Source organism: Lissotriton vulgaris, chromosome 1_1 (assembly GCF_964263255.1).
Source record: "Lissotriton vulgaris chromosome 1_1, aLisVul1.2, whole genome shotgun sequence".
Lineage (NCBI taxonomy): Eukaryota > Metazoa > Chordata > Amphibia > Caudata > Salamandridae > Lissotriton > Lissotriton vulgaris.
Window position 1 is genome coordinate 1,573,431,203 of NC_141685.1, and position 14,639 is coordinate 1,573,445,841.

A 14,639-nucleotide genomic window follows, 5' to 3' on the forward strand; every position below is an offset into this window, starting at 1 on the left:
AAAAGCATCCCGTTTTCCTTTAAGTAAAACTGGCTGCCTTTTTAACAAAAAAGATTGCTTTATTTAAAAGCAGTCACAGACCTGGTGGTCTGCTGAACCCAGCATGCCACCATCCCTGTGATGGCAGACATTCCTAATGGATCGCAACTCGCAACCTAACTCATTAATATTCATAAGGTAGGTTGAGTTGCGACCTACTAGGAAATCCTTTAGTAATAGCAATTTTCTGATTCACTGAGAATCTCAATTATCTCTATTCCTAATATTGATTAATCTGGCCCTATATCTCTATCTCAATGGATACCTTTTCATGGCTCCAGCACCCAGCTGCCTAAGCATTAGGTTCCCTATAACTTTTAAAATGTCAACTACCACAAATTCGATTGACATAGCTTCCTGCCTTTATCCACTGTCTTGAATTATTACTTTTTTCAGGTGAAAAGGTAAATAGTTCATTGGCCCTAACCATTTGATGAGCCTGACCTAGGTGTTTTACTAGTTGTATTCTCTTTTTTCTCGTGTCCCTAAGACTTACATACGTGGTCTTTGCATTTTAGGAGGTTTTCTGTGTTTCTTAGAGAAAAGTTGGTATTTTGAAAATTAGTGACAATACTGTAAAGCAGAAGAATGGCGGTTCAAAAGATGGCACCCATTGTAGTCAGTAAACTTCCACAGACCATTTTTGCTTTCTTACATTTTACATAAAGAATCACATTTTGACTCTTGTCTCTACAGGGAAAATGCAGTTACATTAATATCAGAGACAGGTAACATGCATGCATGTTAACTAACATTGTCAATTTATTTTCCAATATTATTTATGGTGATTTCTTTTTAATTCTGGCTCTTGTACACCCTGACTTTTCTCATTTGCTTTTATTTCATTTTTGAAGTTATATTTTCACTTCTTGTTTAAATATGTATTTCTTTAACTGAAAAGTTTGCTTAGTTGTGCAGTTCAACTGCACTTTACTCATTTTCTTTGGTAAGTATTTTGGTGCTTAGGCTCACCTATTATAAGTCTTCCAAGGTAACCTTATAGAAACATGTTATACTCTGCATTTGTGTGCCAGGGTTTATTAGATCACATCAAATCAAGAGATTTTCCGCCACATAAATCAGCTGCGGAGTCCCTCAGGGATCATCTCTGAGCCCAACCCTCTTCAACATCTACATGGCCCCCCTCGCAACCACCCTTTCAGCGTGGGACAACACCTGGTGGCCCACCACCCTCGGAAGTCCATCAACCCCCACAGACCACCCCCAAAACCTCGGCATCGTACTAGATTCATCCCTCACCATCAACCGTCAAGTCAACGTCGTCACCTCCAGCTGCTTCAACACCCTCCGCATCCTCCGCAAGACCTTCAAACGGATCCCCCCTGAGTTGAGGAAAACTGTCACCCATGCACTCATCACCATCAGACTGGACTATGGCACCGTACTGTATGCCGGCATAAACATGTCCCTACTCCGTAAATTCCAAACCATACCGAACACGGCGGCCAGACTCGTCCTCTGCATCCCCCGGTGTCAACACATCAGCCATCACCTTCGGCGACTCGACTGGCTCCCTGTGGAGAAAAGAATACATTTCAAGATCCTCATTCACGCCTATAAATGCCTACACATCAATGGACCCAAATACCTCAGCAACAGAATAAACTACCACGTACCCATAAGAAACCTGCGATCGGCCAAACTCGCACTGACGGAAACCCCGCGCATCCACAGAGCCAGAGCAGACGGAAGATCGTTCTCTCACATTGTAGCCAATGGACTGAACTACCTGCAGACATCAGACTCACCCTCTCCCTGAACACCTTCGGGAAAACTCTCAAAACCGGGCTCTTTGGCTGAACGGAGTTGCATACCCACTTCCCCAGCCCCTTGAGACCCTCACGGGTGAGTAGTGCGCTTTTAATTCCCTGAATGATTTATTGAGAGTACTGCTGCTTCCATAGTTCTTTCTAGTCATTTTCCTACAAATCCTGTCATAGTAGATTGTTTTGTAAGCAGCCCCAAATGGTATTTTAGCTAAAAGAAAATCTGGAGCATATCAGCAGTCATGTGAAGCCTGTGCTAAAGAACCTGAAATATACCCTAAATCTTGCTTTGTCATCTGAGTAATTTTAAGTGGCATAAGCTAGCAACTCCTAAAAGATGTCTCGTTAAAGTGTGGATGCTTGGTGGTTACTGACAAATTGGTGGGAGTCAGTAAAATTGATGTGGAAAATCCCTTCTATGGCAAAAGATTGAGAATCACTTTTTTTAAGGAAGAGAATGCCTATTGAGAAGAGTTAGAGTTTTCCACTTTGACGTGGGAGGAAATTAAAGGAACTTTGAACTTTTTTAAGAGGTCCTCACACATCTGTCAAAAGGTGTTTGGACTGAGCTTTGAAGAGTCCTAACTTTTGTTAAAGTACTACTTCTAGAACTTGATTATTTGGGACTCTATTTTTTTTAAGCGATTGGGGTGATTGTGGGAGGGGTGGGTGAAAAATAAATCTAGGAGGCTTGATGTGTCTCAATTTTGGGGTTGATAAGGGTGCTAGGTTGGGGTCCTTAAGGGTAATAGATTGTATTCGGGGAGTGGGGCATGGTCTTCCTCACAGTAATCAAGTACACAAGAACAGCATCAATACAAAAAGAGGCAAATTTGTTCAATCCAATTTCAACCTTGACCTGTTTTTTGGCATTTGTATTTGTGGTAAAGGCTATATTGGGACTGTCTAGGAAATTTACTTGACCTCATGGAACTCTCCCCATCAAGAGACTTCAAGACTATACACTGAGAATGCACACAATTTCAGGTTGGCCACCTACCACCATCTACATGGACTAGTTTACTTCCGTTCAGCTACAAAAGGTGCCTAGGATTCCCAATCAACCACATAGAAGACAGTCATTTTTTCCAATTTCTGGCAGTTCCCATATTATAATGTTGAACAGCTTTACTAAATGTTTTCAAATTAATGATTCATAATTTTTCCTTAACTTTTTGAAGCCTCATCTGACATTTTTTTTGTCTTTTTTTCGTTATTACACCATAGAGTTTGTGGTTCTATTATAAATATATTGCTTGATCTTTTGGTTTTGAAATTTCCTATACATCTCATGTGATATTGCTGTAATGTTCGGCTGCTACTAAAGGTGAGCTAAGGAATTCTTAAGCGAAATTGGTTTACCTCCTTCTGGGGTACTTCTTTGATTCTTGATCATGTTTACCGTTGTGGTATCTCTTCTTGTCATAATGAATGGGGAGCTTGGTCTCTTCACACTCTGGATTCTGTCCACCATACCGTGCCTTGTCTGACTTTCTTACAGTTGAGATTAGAATCAACTTCCATCTGAGCCCTCTACTTAGGAGGCATTCTGCAGTGATGATCAATAGGCAATACAAGTCAGAGGATCAACCTGAGAGGAATGCTAGCTGAATGTGATTACATTAATGCTACCTGACAAAAACAGTGTGTTATAAATATAGTGTACAGAACTATCACCTCATTGGAGTTAAAATCGATACTTGTATAGCGCACTACTCACCCGCAAGGGTCTCAAGGCGCTTGTACGAATACCGCTGTGGAACCCATCCTGGCTTGCCCTGTGAGGCGTCCACTCCTGGGCACCCCCAAGGTGGAGGCCAGGCATCCTTAGTGTTGTGGGGGCTGTTGAGGAGATTAAGCAAGCTATTGCCCAAAGTTGCAGAGTGGGACTCCATGATTAGACTAGGCACCGAGGAGAGAATTATCAGGTCCGTGGAATTTTGAGCCCACGACCTGCCGAGGTGGGGAATTGAACCCTGGTCCTGGGCTAGACCTCTGCATTAGGGTCTGCCGCTCTAACCATTGAGCCACACTTCTCCACTTAATAGTGGATAATAGTAGATAATACACACTCAATGAAGAGATCATTTTGCAAACACAACACAATGTTTATATCAGACTATATTTTGTTATTGCTATTCTGACATGTGGTCAGCTAACAGCATGTTTATTGTTGGTTTTCCGGATTGTGATGCCAACTTAAGTTGAAAGTGTGATTGCGAGAAAAGGGAGTCTGCTGAAAGATGTACACACCAAAGACTGGAGTCCCTAACACAAATCTGCTGCCAAATACATCCTGCGCAGCCTTTCACTCTAATGTTAAAATCCTGAGGATGTGTCCTGCAGATAAGGGATATTGTTTTTGTACAGGGAATTTCTTTAATGGCAACCACCTTCTGGAAGCGTGTGTGCATGTAAGGAGAACAAAAATGTAATCTGCACAAGTTGAGCAATGAAATTTCCAACATGTGTGGAATTAGAAGTTGTAAGTCTCAGAATAGCCACATAAAGCCTTTGAAGCATTGAGAAAAAAAGGAGATGATTGCATTGATCTAAGCTTTTGCAATTTCTGTGGAAATTCATTCCATTCCATCCTTTTTTTTTTACTCACTGCACCTGTTAGACAGGGAACAGCCATATTCAAATCATTCTTAGCCCCTGCCCCAAAATGCTAAATCATGCCCTTTGTGCCCAGGAACACAAGCAACCTCAAGAATGTATTTAGCCTTTTTGGCATCATCATTAAAGCCCCGTGGCAGGCACAGTTATCTACAGGTGACCCTTGTGGGCATCCCCATTGCTCCCAGGGTAGCTTTTAGAGAGAAATTAAAAAACGATACATGAACTCAACCACAGGTATTTATTGCATCTTAGTTCTAGTTCATTGTTGTATAGCTTAATGTACAAATACATATAGTGGCCAACCATATACATATCAGTATTTTCCATGCTCACTAGGGACTATCCAATCTTACCTGCAAGACCACTTGCCCCACTCACAAAATGTGATCCAGACATCAAAACCCCTAAAGGATTCAGATACCAGTGTTTTTAAAAAACGATATTATAAACTATACCAAATATTTATCTGTTACATGAAATACATATACCAATCTAAAAAAAAGGGAAACTACAAATTATTAAGACTTTTGTGGCTTCTCAGGAGAAGTGCCACTTAACAAGTCTGCAATGACTGAAGGTTAAATTGTACTGACTTAAATTCTTAGTGGTTAAAAAAGGTAGTCAATGCAAAGTAAGATTGTCAAAATAGCTACTAGTTGGGGGAGTTGAAGGGCCATGATGATCTGAAAGGCAGATTATGTAGTAATAATAAATACACAATAGATTGGGAGAGTAGACACAGACCCTTATGGCGAGGCTCATTAGTGATGCATCATTTCTGAGATGATGGAAGCGCAATGCATTACATTGTCTCAATCTTTTACTTCAGGAAAAGTGCAGTCAATAAATGCTGTGCAAACAAAGTAAGTGCTTGGTGAAGTATTCCTATTTGCAAGTGAGGGATGTGCAATTTGCTAACTGACTTGTTTGCGAATGGGAATGCAATCTGAGATGCTACCTATGTAAGTTGACCTGCCTGATGCATATTGAGTAAGCAGGTTGCAATTTTCTACCCTTGATGTTTGACTGGAAATGCAGTGATGGAGGCCTTCAAGGGACATGAGACATCCATTCCAGCATTTCCATTCCCAACGAGAAAAACTTAAAGAAAAGCAAACTCTATCTAGGGGCTGCTTTTAAATAACAAAGATTCCTGTTTTGGAAGCACATCCTGAGCGAGCAGGCAGTGATTCTCTGGAAATCAGTTACCACCCCAACATGGGGGTCAGTATCTGAGCAATGGTTTGCAACCATATTTGATGTCAAAAGCCCTTGATACATTTCATTGCGAATCTTAGAATGGAAATGCCTCTTGCATCCCCACACATTTTGATTCATAATGGTATTTAAAAAAAATCTGATTTGCAGCTGCACACCCTGTCTTTATGTTAATTTCGGGCACTGCAAGAGAAAAGTAGCTTGTACCTGAGCCTCCTAGATGCAGTTATACAAGGATTTATTTCCAGGTGTGTAGCCTGATTTGAGGAGAATTTCATATGCCAAGGTTGTAACATTCATTGGGGAAAGGGAGAAAGGGTAAGGAGGAATAGAGAGGCAGGCAGGTGTTCTAGCCAATCTTTTCGACAAGGGACTCATTTAACCACTGCATATCTGCACCACATTGCTTACTATGTGAGATGACTTCATTGCAAGTTGTTGAGACTTTCTCTAAATTCAAGCTGAGCCTTGTGCTTTTCTCTGTGGCTTTTCATCAGGAATCCACAGAAAATAGATACTGTGCATCTCGTGCAGTTTTGCCCTTATGACCGCATACATAGATTTGCATGCAATGCCCCAAGGTTCTCGTAACCCCCGGGTCAAACAGACTATGCTGCAAGAGCATAATAACGTATTAGCTCTATGCTTGTGTTTTCTATAGTTTTTCTGCGCTAAATGATCATCTGAAATAAGTAGACGTTTCTATGTTTATAAGGTTACTCAATCTCAACATCTCCAGAAAGTATGATTCATGTAACACGTCTGTCTTGCTGTAATTGCATTTTCGGTTCACACTTTCTCTGCATTCAAACACTTGTAAGACAACTTTCCATGAGTTGCTTTGCTCTGTACTTTTTTCGAAATGATTTTACGTGGCATTTTATATGCTGACATTTAATGCTGTGTGGGATGGCGATGTGTGCTGTATTTTCTGTTTTTTAGCTTTTTGATTGGTCAGTAAATTGCCTTTTCCTGTACTGCTTTTCAAGATGATGCCCCTGAGTTCTTCCATGCTAATGTTTCTGTTAATTTGCAGTTTACTAGCATTCCAGTTCATGTGTCTGACAATATTTTACATCTTCAGCTGTATATTTGTGCAGCAGTGGGTGATGTGTTCCAGATGTGGTGGCGGTGGTGCTCCCTGTTTAGGTCTCGATATAGCTATCGCGATGCTTTGCGAGAATTAAGTAAGGGACTTTTAAAAACGCTCCCAAAGGCTGGGTACAGTGCATTTGCGCCGGCCACGCGCACCATTTGTCAGCCTGCAGCCTTTGGGAGCACTTTTGCGGCCGCTTTTATGTTCTCAGTGAGCCGCGTGGCCACTGAGCACATCAAAGCGGCCGTGAAAGTGCTCACCATTTGCCATGGTTCTAGAGTAGAACGGCTTCTATAGCAGTTCCTTTACATCCCACTCACTTGTATCATTACACAAAGTACAAACTCAGTAGGCCAAACGTGGAATCCCTGTAAGTGCAACTAAGCCGTCCAGGCTTCTGCGGAAGGTAAAATAAGGACCATTAAGTTGCTTACAAACAATTTCTGTTGCTTATTACGCTATGAGGTTCCATGAAAGAACAAGTTATTAGACATCATCCTATCCATAAAATGCATCATCTAACAGTTTGCTGCAACATCTGGGACTGGGGAACAGCAGGAGAGAATATCATTCAACAAGAGACATTTTGATGCCCCATTGGACTCCCGGAGGAAGCACAATGTTGTGGGAAAAAAACAGTTAACAAAATATGCAACTGTTCACCATGTTCCAATCACTGGCTTTCGTTGTGGCTGCCTGCAAAGTTTGGTTGAGGCTTTCCGCTGTTTCCACCCCAGCCCCGCCAACTTCAGCAGATGACAGATAACACACACCACGGACACACAGGCAGCTGAAAGGCTGGGCGTCATTTCTAAGCACCATTCATTTTTACATCAAAAAATAGCTACACGTGTATGAATCTATGTGGCCTCCCAACAGTATTTGTCAACAGCCCTCTTCCTACTGTTAAAAGTCACCCCAAAATATATAGTGTCCTAAATTTTAGATAGGAGTATTATTAGCACGCTCATTTTATTGAATTCGAACACTGACCGGAACTTGGCCACACCTGTGCAGGATACGAATACATAACGGGCAGATTAAATACGCTTCTCTACAGCTCGCGCTCAGCCCACCAGTCTATCTCACCATTTCTGCAATGGATCCGTCCGCGGCCGACAGTGAAATGGGAAACAGGACCTGGGCCCTGGGGAGGCATGTGCTGTGTCTGTGGAACATTCCATGCATGGTGTCATGGGCGGGGGGAGCAGGAATGGATTGAAGATTCCCCCATTGCTTGGCCAGCTGAAGACGGACGTGGACAGGTTCCCAAAGCGTGTCCGCCTCTCAGGGACCGGGCAACGCATTTCAACAGTCAGTGGAAAATTCCTCCCACACAACACCACACACAACGCCACATAGAACACCACACACAACACCACACATAACACCACACACAACACTACACACAAACACACACCACACCACCACCACACACACACCACACACACACAAACACCACACACACAAACACACCACACACACACACACCACACACACACAAACACATCACACACACACACCACCACACACACAGAACTACACCACCACACACACAACCACCACACACACACACCACCACACCACAACACACACAGAACCACACACACTCAACCACACCACCACACACACACACACAAACACACTCACAACCACCCCGTCTGTGCACACTTTCTCCAGACACAGACACCATAAGTCGCCAGTGTACGCTTTCACCGGGCACAAACACCACCAGCCGTCAGTTCACACTTTCACCGGGCACAAACACCACCAGCCATCGGTGCACGCTTCCACCAGATACTCACATTCACACACACTCACAACCACACACACTCACAACCACACTCACAATGCAGTGTCCCAGGCAGAAGTCACCGTTCCCCAGGAGCGAAGCTAATATCTCAACCTCTCCCGAAGGTACCACCCTCACTGTGTCACAAAGGAACACACAAGAGAAGATAGGTAACCTCAGAAAATGAAGAGACCAAGGAAAGATGATAACCCAAGTTCGTCAGTCAGCCAGCTGAAGGAATGTTCAAGTCAGGAATAGATGGGATCTCTGTATAAAGAAAGGACAGAACATGAACAAACAAAATCACTGGGAATTCTTAATTATACAATTTAGATACCCTCTATACTAAACACGAAGTTATTGTAATTGTGTGCCATCCCACACTTACTTGTGCTTTGACTGATGAGGGTCCAAAAAAGGTCTCTCAGGAAAATATTCCTTGGTCTCTAAAACCAAAAAAAGATGCAAAGGGGTACTTCCTGTAGTTCAGCAATAGGTAAATAATAACAAGTTTGACTTGTGTTTTCCCTTAGAATGCAAGCACCACAGTAACGTGTTCCAGTATGGGAAATGACTTGGAGATCGATATCTTTACTTCCTTGCAGCGTAGGAGGTTCGAGGATTAGCAGAGTTAAGGGACCGTAGGAAACACACTTGATTCTTTGTGCACAGTGCGGGATAGTTGAATCCATAAAAAACGATGAGTCAACAATGTTTCGGCAACGGGGAAAAGATTAATGCGTCCACGCGTTTAATCAGGAAATGTGAGCCGGCTATGTTCAGCAAAAGAAAAAAGATTAACGCGTCCTCGCGTTTACTCAGGAAACATGAGCTGGCAATGTTCGGCACAAGGAAAAGGATTAACGCGTTCTCGAGTTTAAGCAGGAAACGTGAAAAATCTTATATTTCCCAAAAACGAGCAGACAATGCATCGTGCTTCAGCGCTAAATAAAGTTTCTTCAATAAAAATAAAAGAGGGGCACGTAGTGGCGTTTTGAAATCAGCACAGGAGTGCGCGGGGAATATGAGGACACAGCTGCTCTCCACAATCGAAAGCCGAGGAAATTTGTCAGGAAATATTTAGCGCTGGACGCGATCAGGCTCCAAAAATAGAATACAGCATATAGAAAAAATCCAAAAGGCAACACACGAAATCCAGGGAGGCTCGACCAGGTTGAAACAGACTCAATCACGGTACCAAACAAGAGGATTAGCGAGGAAAGCCAAGCACTGCAAGCTTGCACCTGGAGGCTTAAGAACCTCCCCATCACCTGATCAGTCCCAAAGCAGTATGGGACAGCACAAAACTCACCTCCCTTGCAGTGCATTCCGGGACATGTAGTGAAATTAGGGAGCATGTAGCTCTAGTTCTAACAATATATCCCTCCTGTTACCTCCGCTAAGTCCGACACAGTGGGATTAGTAAGAGGTCTTCAGAGGCCACGCCCCCTTATCCACCACTTTGCAAACGCGCTTCATAGCACAATATTGGTTGGGGGATAAAGTCCACTTTACTCCTGAGGGATCTTGGAGGTCAAGAAGCCCTCCTGGTACCTCCTTTAGGTCCTACACAGCAGAACTCCTGAGAGCTGGTTGGAGGCCCAGCCCCCTTTCTCCACCACTCTGCAAACGTGACTGCTAGTTAAAAAAAACTTAGACATTCACTAAAAAACACAAAGATTACAGGGACGTTATAGTTAGGAATTTGCATTTTAAAAACAACCTTAGAAATTCACAAAAAAAAACAAAGGTTACAAGGACGTTATAGTTAGCACATAGAATGTAAAAAACCTTAGAAATTCACACAAAAAAACAAAGGTTACGGGGTCATTCTAGTTAGGTTCAGATTGTACTCATACAAATCCAGAGAAATTCAGCAGTTATACTTAGCTGATTTAACTATAACCCGTGCCCCGCAATGCACTGCTTATGACCTCACATATTACATCACTCATGACATGGTCTAGACTTCTCTCGTTTCTTTATCATACATTAGAACAGGATGACGGAGATATGATGAAGTTCTGCTCTGGTATCCATATCCACTTAAGCGCCTCCCTTACGCTCCTCTCTTTATAATGTACTGTCTCCGTTTACAACTATAACAGACATTGCGAAACACCTTGATGATTTCACTGGTTTGATCCAGTTTTAAAATCTTGGGAACAGAACCATAGTTGAAAAAATGAAACAAGTAGGTATTTGGCTTTCACTTTTAATAAAACACGTTGCCTCTTTGTTATTAGGAAGTGTTTTCCAGATGACTGTTTAAAATGTTATTGACAGATACTTGTGACTGTGTATCATTTTTTGTTATGGCTGTCTCATGTTTTAATTGCTTTGTAATTGTGTGATAATGAGGAGCATGGAGCACTTTCAGTGGAACCTCATTCAGATAAGCAATTGGTTTAGGCCTTGTGGAAGGGGCTGGGTGAACATTTTTTAATGATATGGTATGCAGAAGCGAGTTGTGATGAAATTCTACGACATTTTCTTGTCATGAATTTATCTGCCCACTATCGAGTTTATGTGATTATTTCAAGTTAAACAATGTCCTGGAAGAGCCAAACAAATTGACTGGTGCATTCACAGTTCACATGGTTCTCCCTGTACCTCGTTTTACAAGGGAAAGGCACATGAGGTTCTAAAACAATGAGAAAGGCTGGACATTCACTTGTTTCTCAGGTTCTTCATCTCAGCGAATTAGGGTGTTTTTGGAGCCCAGTTTCTTCCCACGGGTGACTTAAAGAAACCTGGATTTTGCCTATTGTGCAATTCATAAAATACTTTTACCAAGCCCTATTTGTCGACCATAAATACATATTCAATTAAAGCAGTACTTTGAATGGACAGTTACTATGAGGTACTAGGTACCTGTACTTCTTTATTTTGAGAGGGAGAGTACCTACACTTCTCAGCACTAGTTTAATGGAAGTGTACTGGAACAGTAGCAAACAGGTACTCTGGGATACTGAGCGCCTGCACTTCAATGTTTCCACTTCAAGCACTGAATTCAAGAATCCATCGGGGTGTGACATACAATTGTAGGAGAATATACCATGTCAGAAAAATGTAATTATGCAACCCCTATTTTTTTTGCATTATGGGTCAGTCTCGAGTTTCTCTGAACGCCTTGATTCAAATCTTGCATGAGGACCTTGATTAAGTAAGCAAAAATATTAAACTAATTACCTGCCTCTGCTTTCTCCTTATATTTATCTACTATTGCTGTGCTCCTCTGTTGAACTACGAGCTTCCTGCATAAAGTTTGTCTTTTATTGTTTCAGGAATATTTAACGAAGCACAAATTTGGCAATGCAGCAAGAAATGATCTGTGGAATACCCTCTCTCAGGTAAATTTACTGTGAGAACATTTTGCATAAAAGTAAATTATGCTCCTGTATGTACAATGTTTATGCAACCGTAGATCTGTACCAGAAGAATTCACGGGTGGTTCTAGGAATGTCTTTCAATGGGTCTGCATGGCCATGTGCTCTTTTTGAGGTTGAGAAGTCAATAAATGAATAAATAATTATTAAGTAACATCATTATAGAAAAAAAAACCCTGAGTTGAATTCAAGAAAAACACATAAGCTTGATTGAAGATTTACTCCTCCACAGTTGTTATGATGATAATCTTAAAACCAATTTTGGCATGTATTTGCGTATTAAATCCAGAGCCTTTCGACCATTCATTAAAAAACTTTAAGGTAGTAGAATTGTCAGGGTTACCTTGATTGGTTCCAGGCTTTGAAAGTTTTCAAACTTATATTTAAAAAAAACCTCTTATGGAGCCAGAACAGTTATATTTGATGAGTTAAAACACAATGAGAATGTGCATGCTCCATGTGCATGCTCCTTGTGGAGAAGTGTGGCTCAATGATTAGAGCGGCAGACCCTGATGCAGAGGTCTAACCCGGAACCAGGGTTCAATTCCCTGCCTGGGCGGGTCTTCGGCACAAAATTCCACGGACTTGATAATTCTCGTCTCGGTGCCTATTCCAATCATGGAGTCCCACTCTGCAACTCTGGGCAATAGTTTGCTTGATCTCCACAATGGCCCCCACAACGCTAAGGATGCCTGGTCTCCACCTTGGGGGTGCCCAGAAGTAGATGCCTCACAGGGAAAGCCAGGATGGGTTCCACAGCGGTATTCGTACAAGCGCCTTGAGACCTTGTGGGTGAGTAGTGCGCTATACAAGTATCAATTTACAATTTTTACATGCAGTAAAAACATAGGTTTTACAAGAGTGCTGCAGGCAAACCAAAGGTCTGGGCAGCATAATAGTAAATTTGGAGCGCACTCTTTATTGTATGTACAAAATCAGCAGCCTGGGATAATACTGATTCTGTTGCTCCATTTTGGTCGCAGTTCAGCAATTGGTAAAATTATAAACCTGGTCAGCATTATATTTCTCTGCATACTGGATCAGTGCTTCCTCCAGATAATACTACGGACGAGGTAATTCATAAGATGGTAAAATAGCTCTATAAAGCTTATGTGTATGTAGCCATTCTTTGTCAGTTGTTCTAGGGCAGGCAATAAGGTGCTCTTTCATTGTTTTTTTAGAGCTGTATATGAGAGGCTGCTTGGTTGGGGAAGGTATAATCTCAACTCCATATCCGCTCTAGCTTTGTTCAAGTATCTTGTCCAATCGTGACCTGAGCCGAATAAAGATTCTCGCAATGCCATCTTTAATGATCCCTCCATAGCATGTATAATCTGATACTAATAACAAAGAAATTGGACATAGCCCAATTTTGTACTTTTTTTGTGATGATTTTTTTTGTGGTCTTGTTTCCTTCGCCCAATGTAACTAGAACCCCGGTATCTGTGTATAGTGCCATATTTGCTTTAAGGAGAATTTCAGGAGCGCTGCACTCATCCAGCTTTTTCCATAGTATTTGGCAGTCCACCCTGTCGAACGCTGCTGAGTAATCCACAAAGCAGAAGCAAAGTGATGACTTATCTTACCTTTTTGCGTAAGTGGCTTTTTGCCTGAATCCAGTTCCAGTAAGTGACCTGGCAGACCAATTGGTGTGGGCACTCGCAGGCTCCTATTAACTTTAGAGATTATGTAACCAATTTCTGGTTAATATGACACTCCAAAGACTGACTAGGGGGTCACATCAGGCTGGGATTGAAACTAAGGGTGTTGCCCAAACTCATAATCTCCGTTTTTCCTCTGTTAAGTTTAAGCTGGGAGGCATCCATCCAGCTTGAGATGTCATTTAAGAAGGAGTAGAGGGCATAGGTTGTTTGATCACCTTGATTGAGCCCTACCACCAATTGTGTGTCATCGGCGTAGGCAAGACCCCTGCGGTCTTCCTTCGTAACAAACAGGCAACCAGACCAAACTCAACAGTCGGACCAATAAGGCCCAAGAACCAACAGAATGGTGGAAAGAGAAAAGGAGAGAGAAGATAAAAGGAAAGGATGAAAGTAGAAGGGGGAAGATACCACAGCAAGGATAAGTGCAGCGTGCGCAGAGGGGGTACGGGACAGTAAGCCCGATCCGGCATCATTGGCGATAGGGTCTCAATGCACAAGGGCATCTACGGAAGCAGTCTATCTGGATCAGGAGGAACAATAGCATCCTCAAAGAGAAGCGGCGTCCCGAGCTTGGTAGGCATGTGGCGCGTATGTTCAACAGCACAGAGATATTTAACTAGGGGCTGCCAAACAGCCTTAAAATGTGTGTTGCGGGCTTGCAGCTGCGCTGTGAAGAGCTCCATCGTGACAACATGCCATAAACGCACAAACCAGGCTGCGATTGGAGGGGCTTCGGGTTTTTTCCAATACAAGGCTATAAGCTGCTTGGCCGCTCCTAGCATTTGGAGCACCAAGATCCAATCGCTCCGAGTGAGCGCCTTCAGGCCAGCAGGTTTGATACCTAGCAGGATTGTGCTCGTGGCTTCAGGCAAAGAGAACCCCAATACCCCCCTGATGTGGCTAAGGACCTCTTTCCAGAATATGGTCAACGACGGGCATGCCCACCAAATATGAATAAAATTCCAGATGCAGACCGGCATCTCCAGCACAAAGGAGAGGATGTAGGAAACTTCTTGTGCAGGCGCGGAGGCG

General features: G+C 42.6%; 1 protein-coding gene across 1 annotated transcript in view; it reads left to right on the forward strand.

Annotated features, from left to right (window-relative positions):
• TRHDE (thyrotropin releasing hormone degrading enzyme) overlaps positions 1 to 14,639 on the forward strand; it is a 1,998,244-nt gene that overhangs the window by 1,251,683 nt on the left and 731,922 nt on the right. The window contains exon 8 of the mRNA XM_086918108.1: positions 11,842 to 11,907. Within this exon, the coding sequence (XP_086774234.1) occupies positions 11,842 to 11,907 (66 nt within the window). The remainder of the gene's footprint in view (positions 1 to 11,841; positions 11,908 to 14,639) is intronic.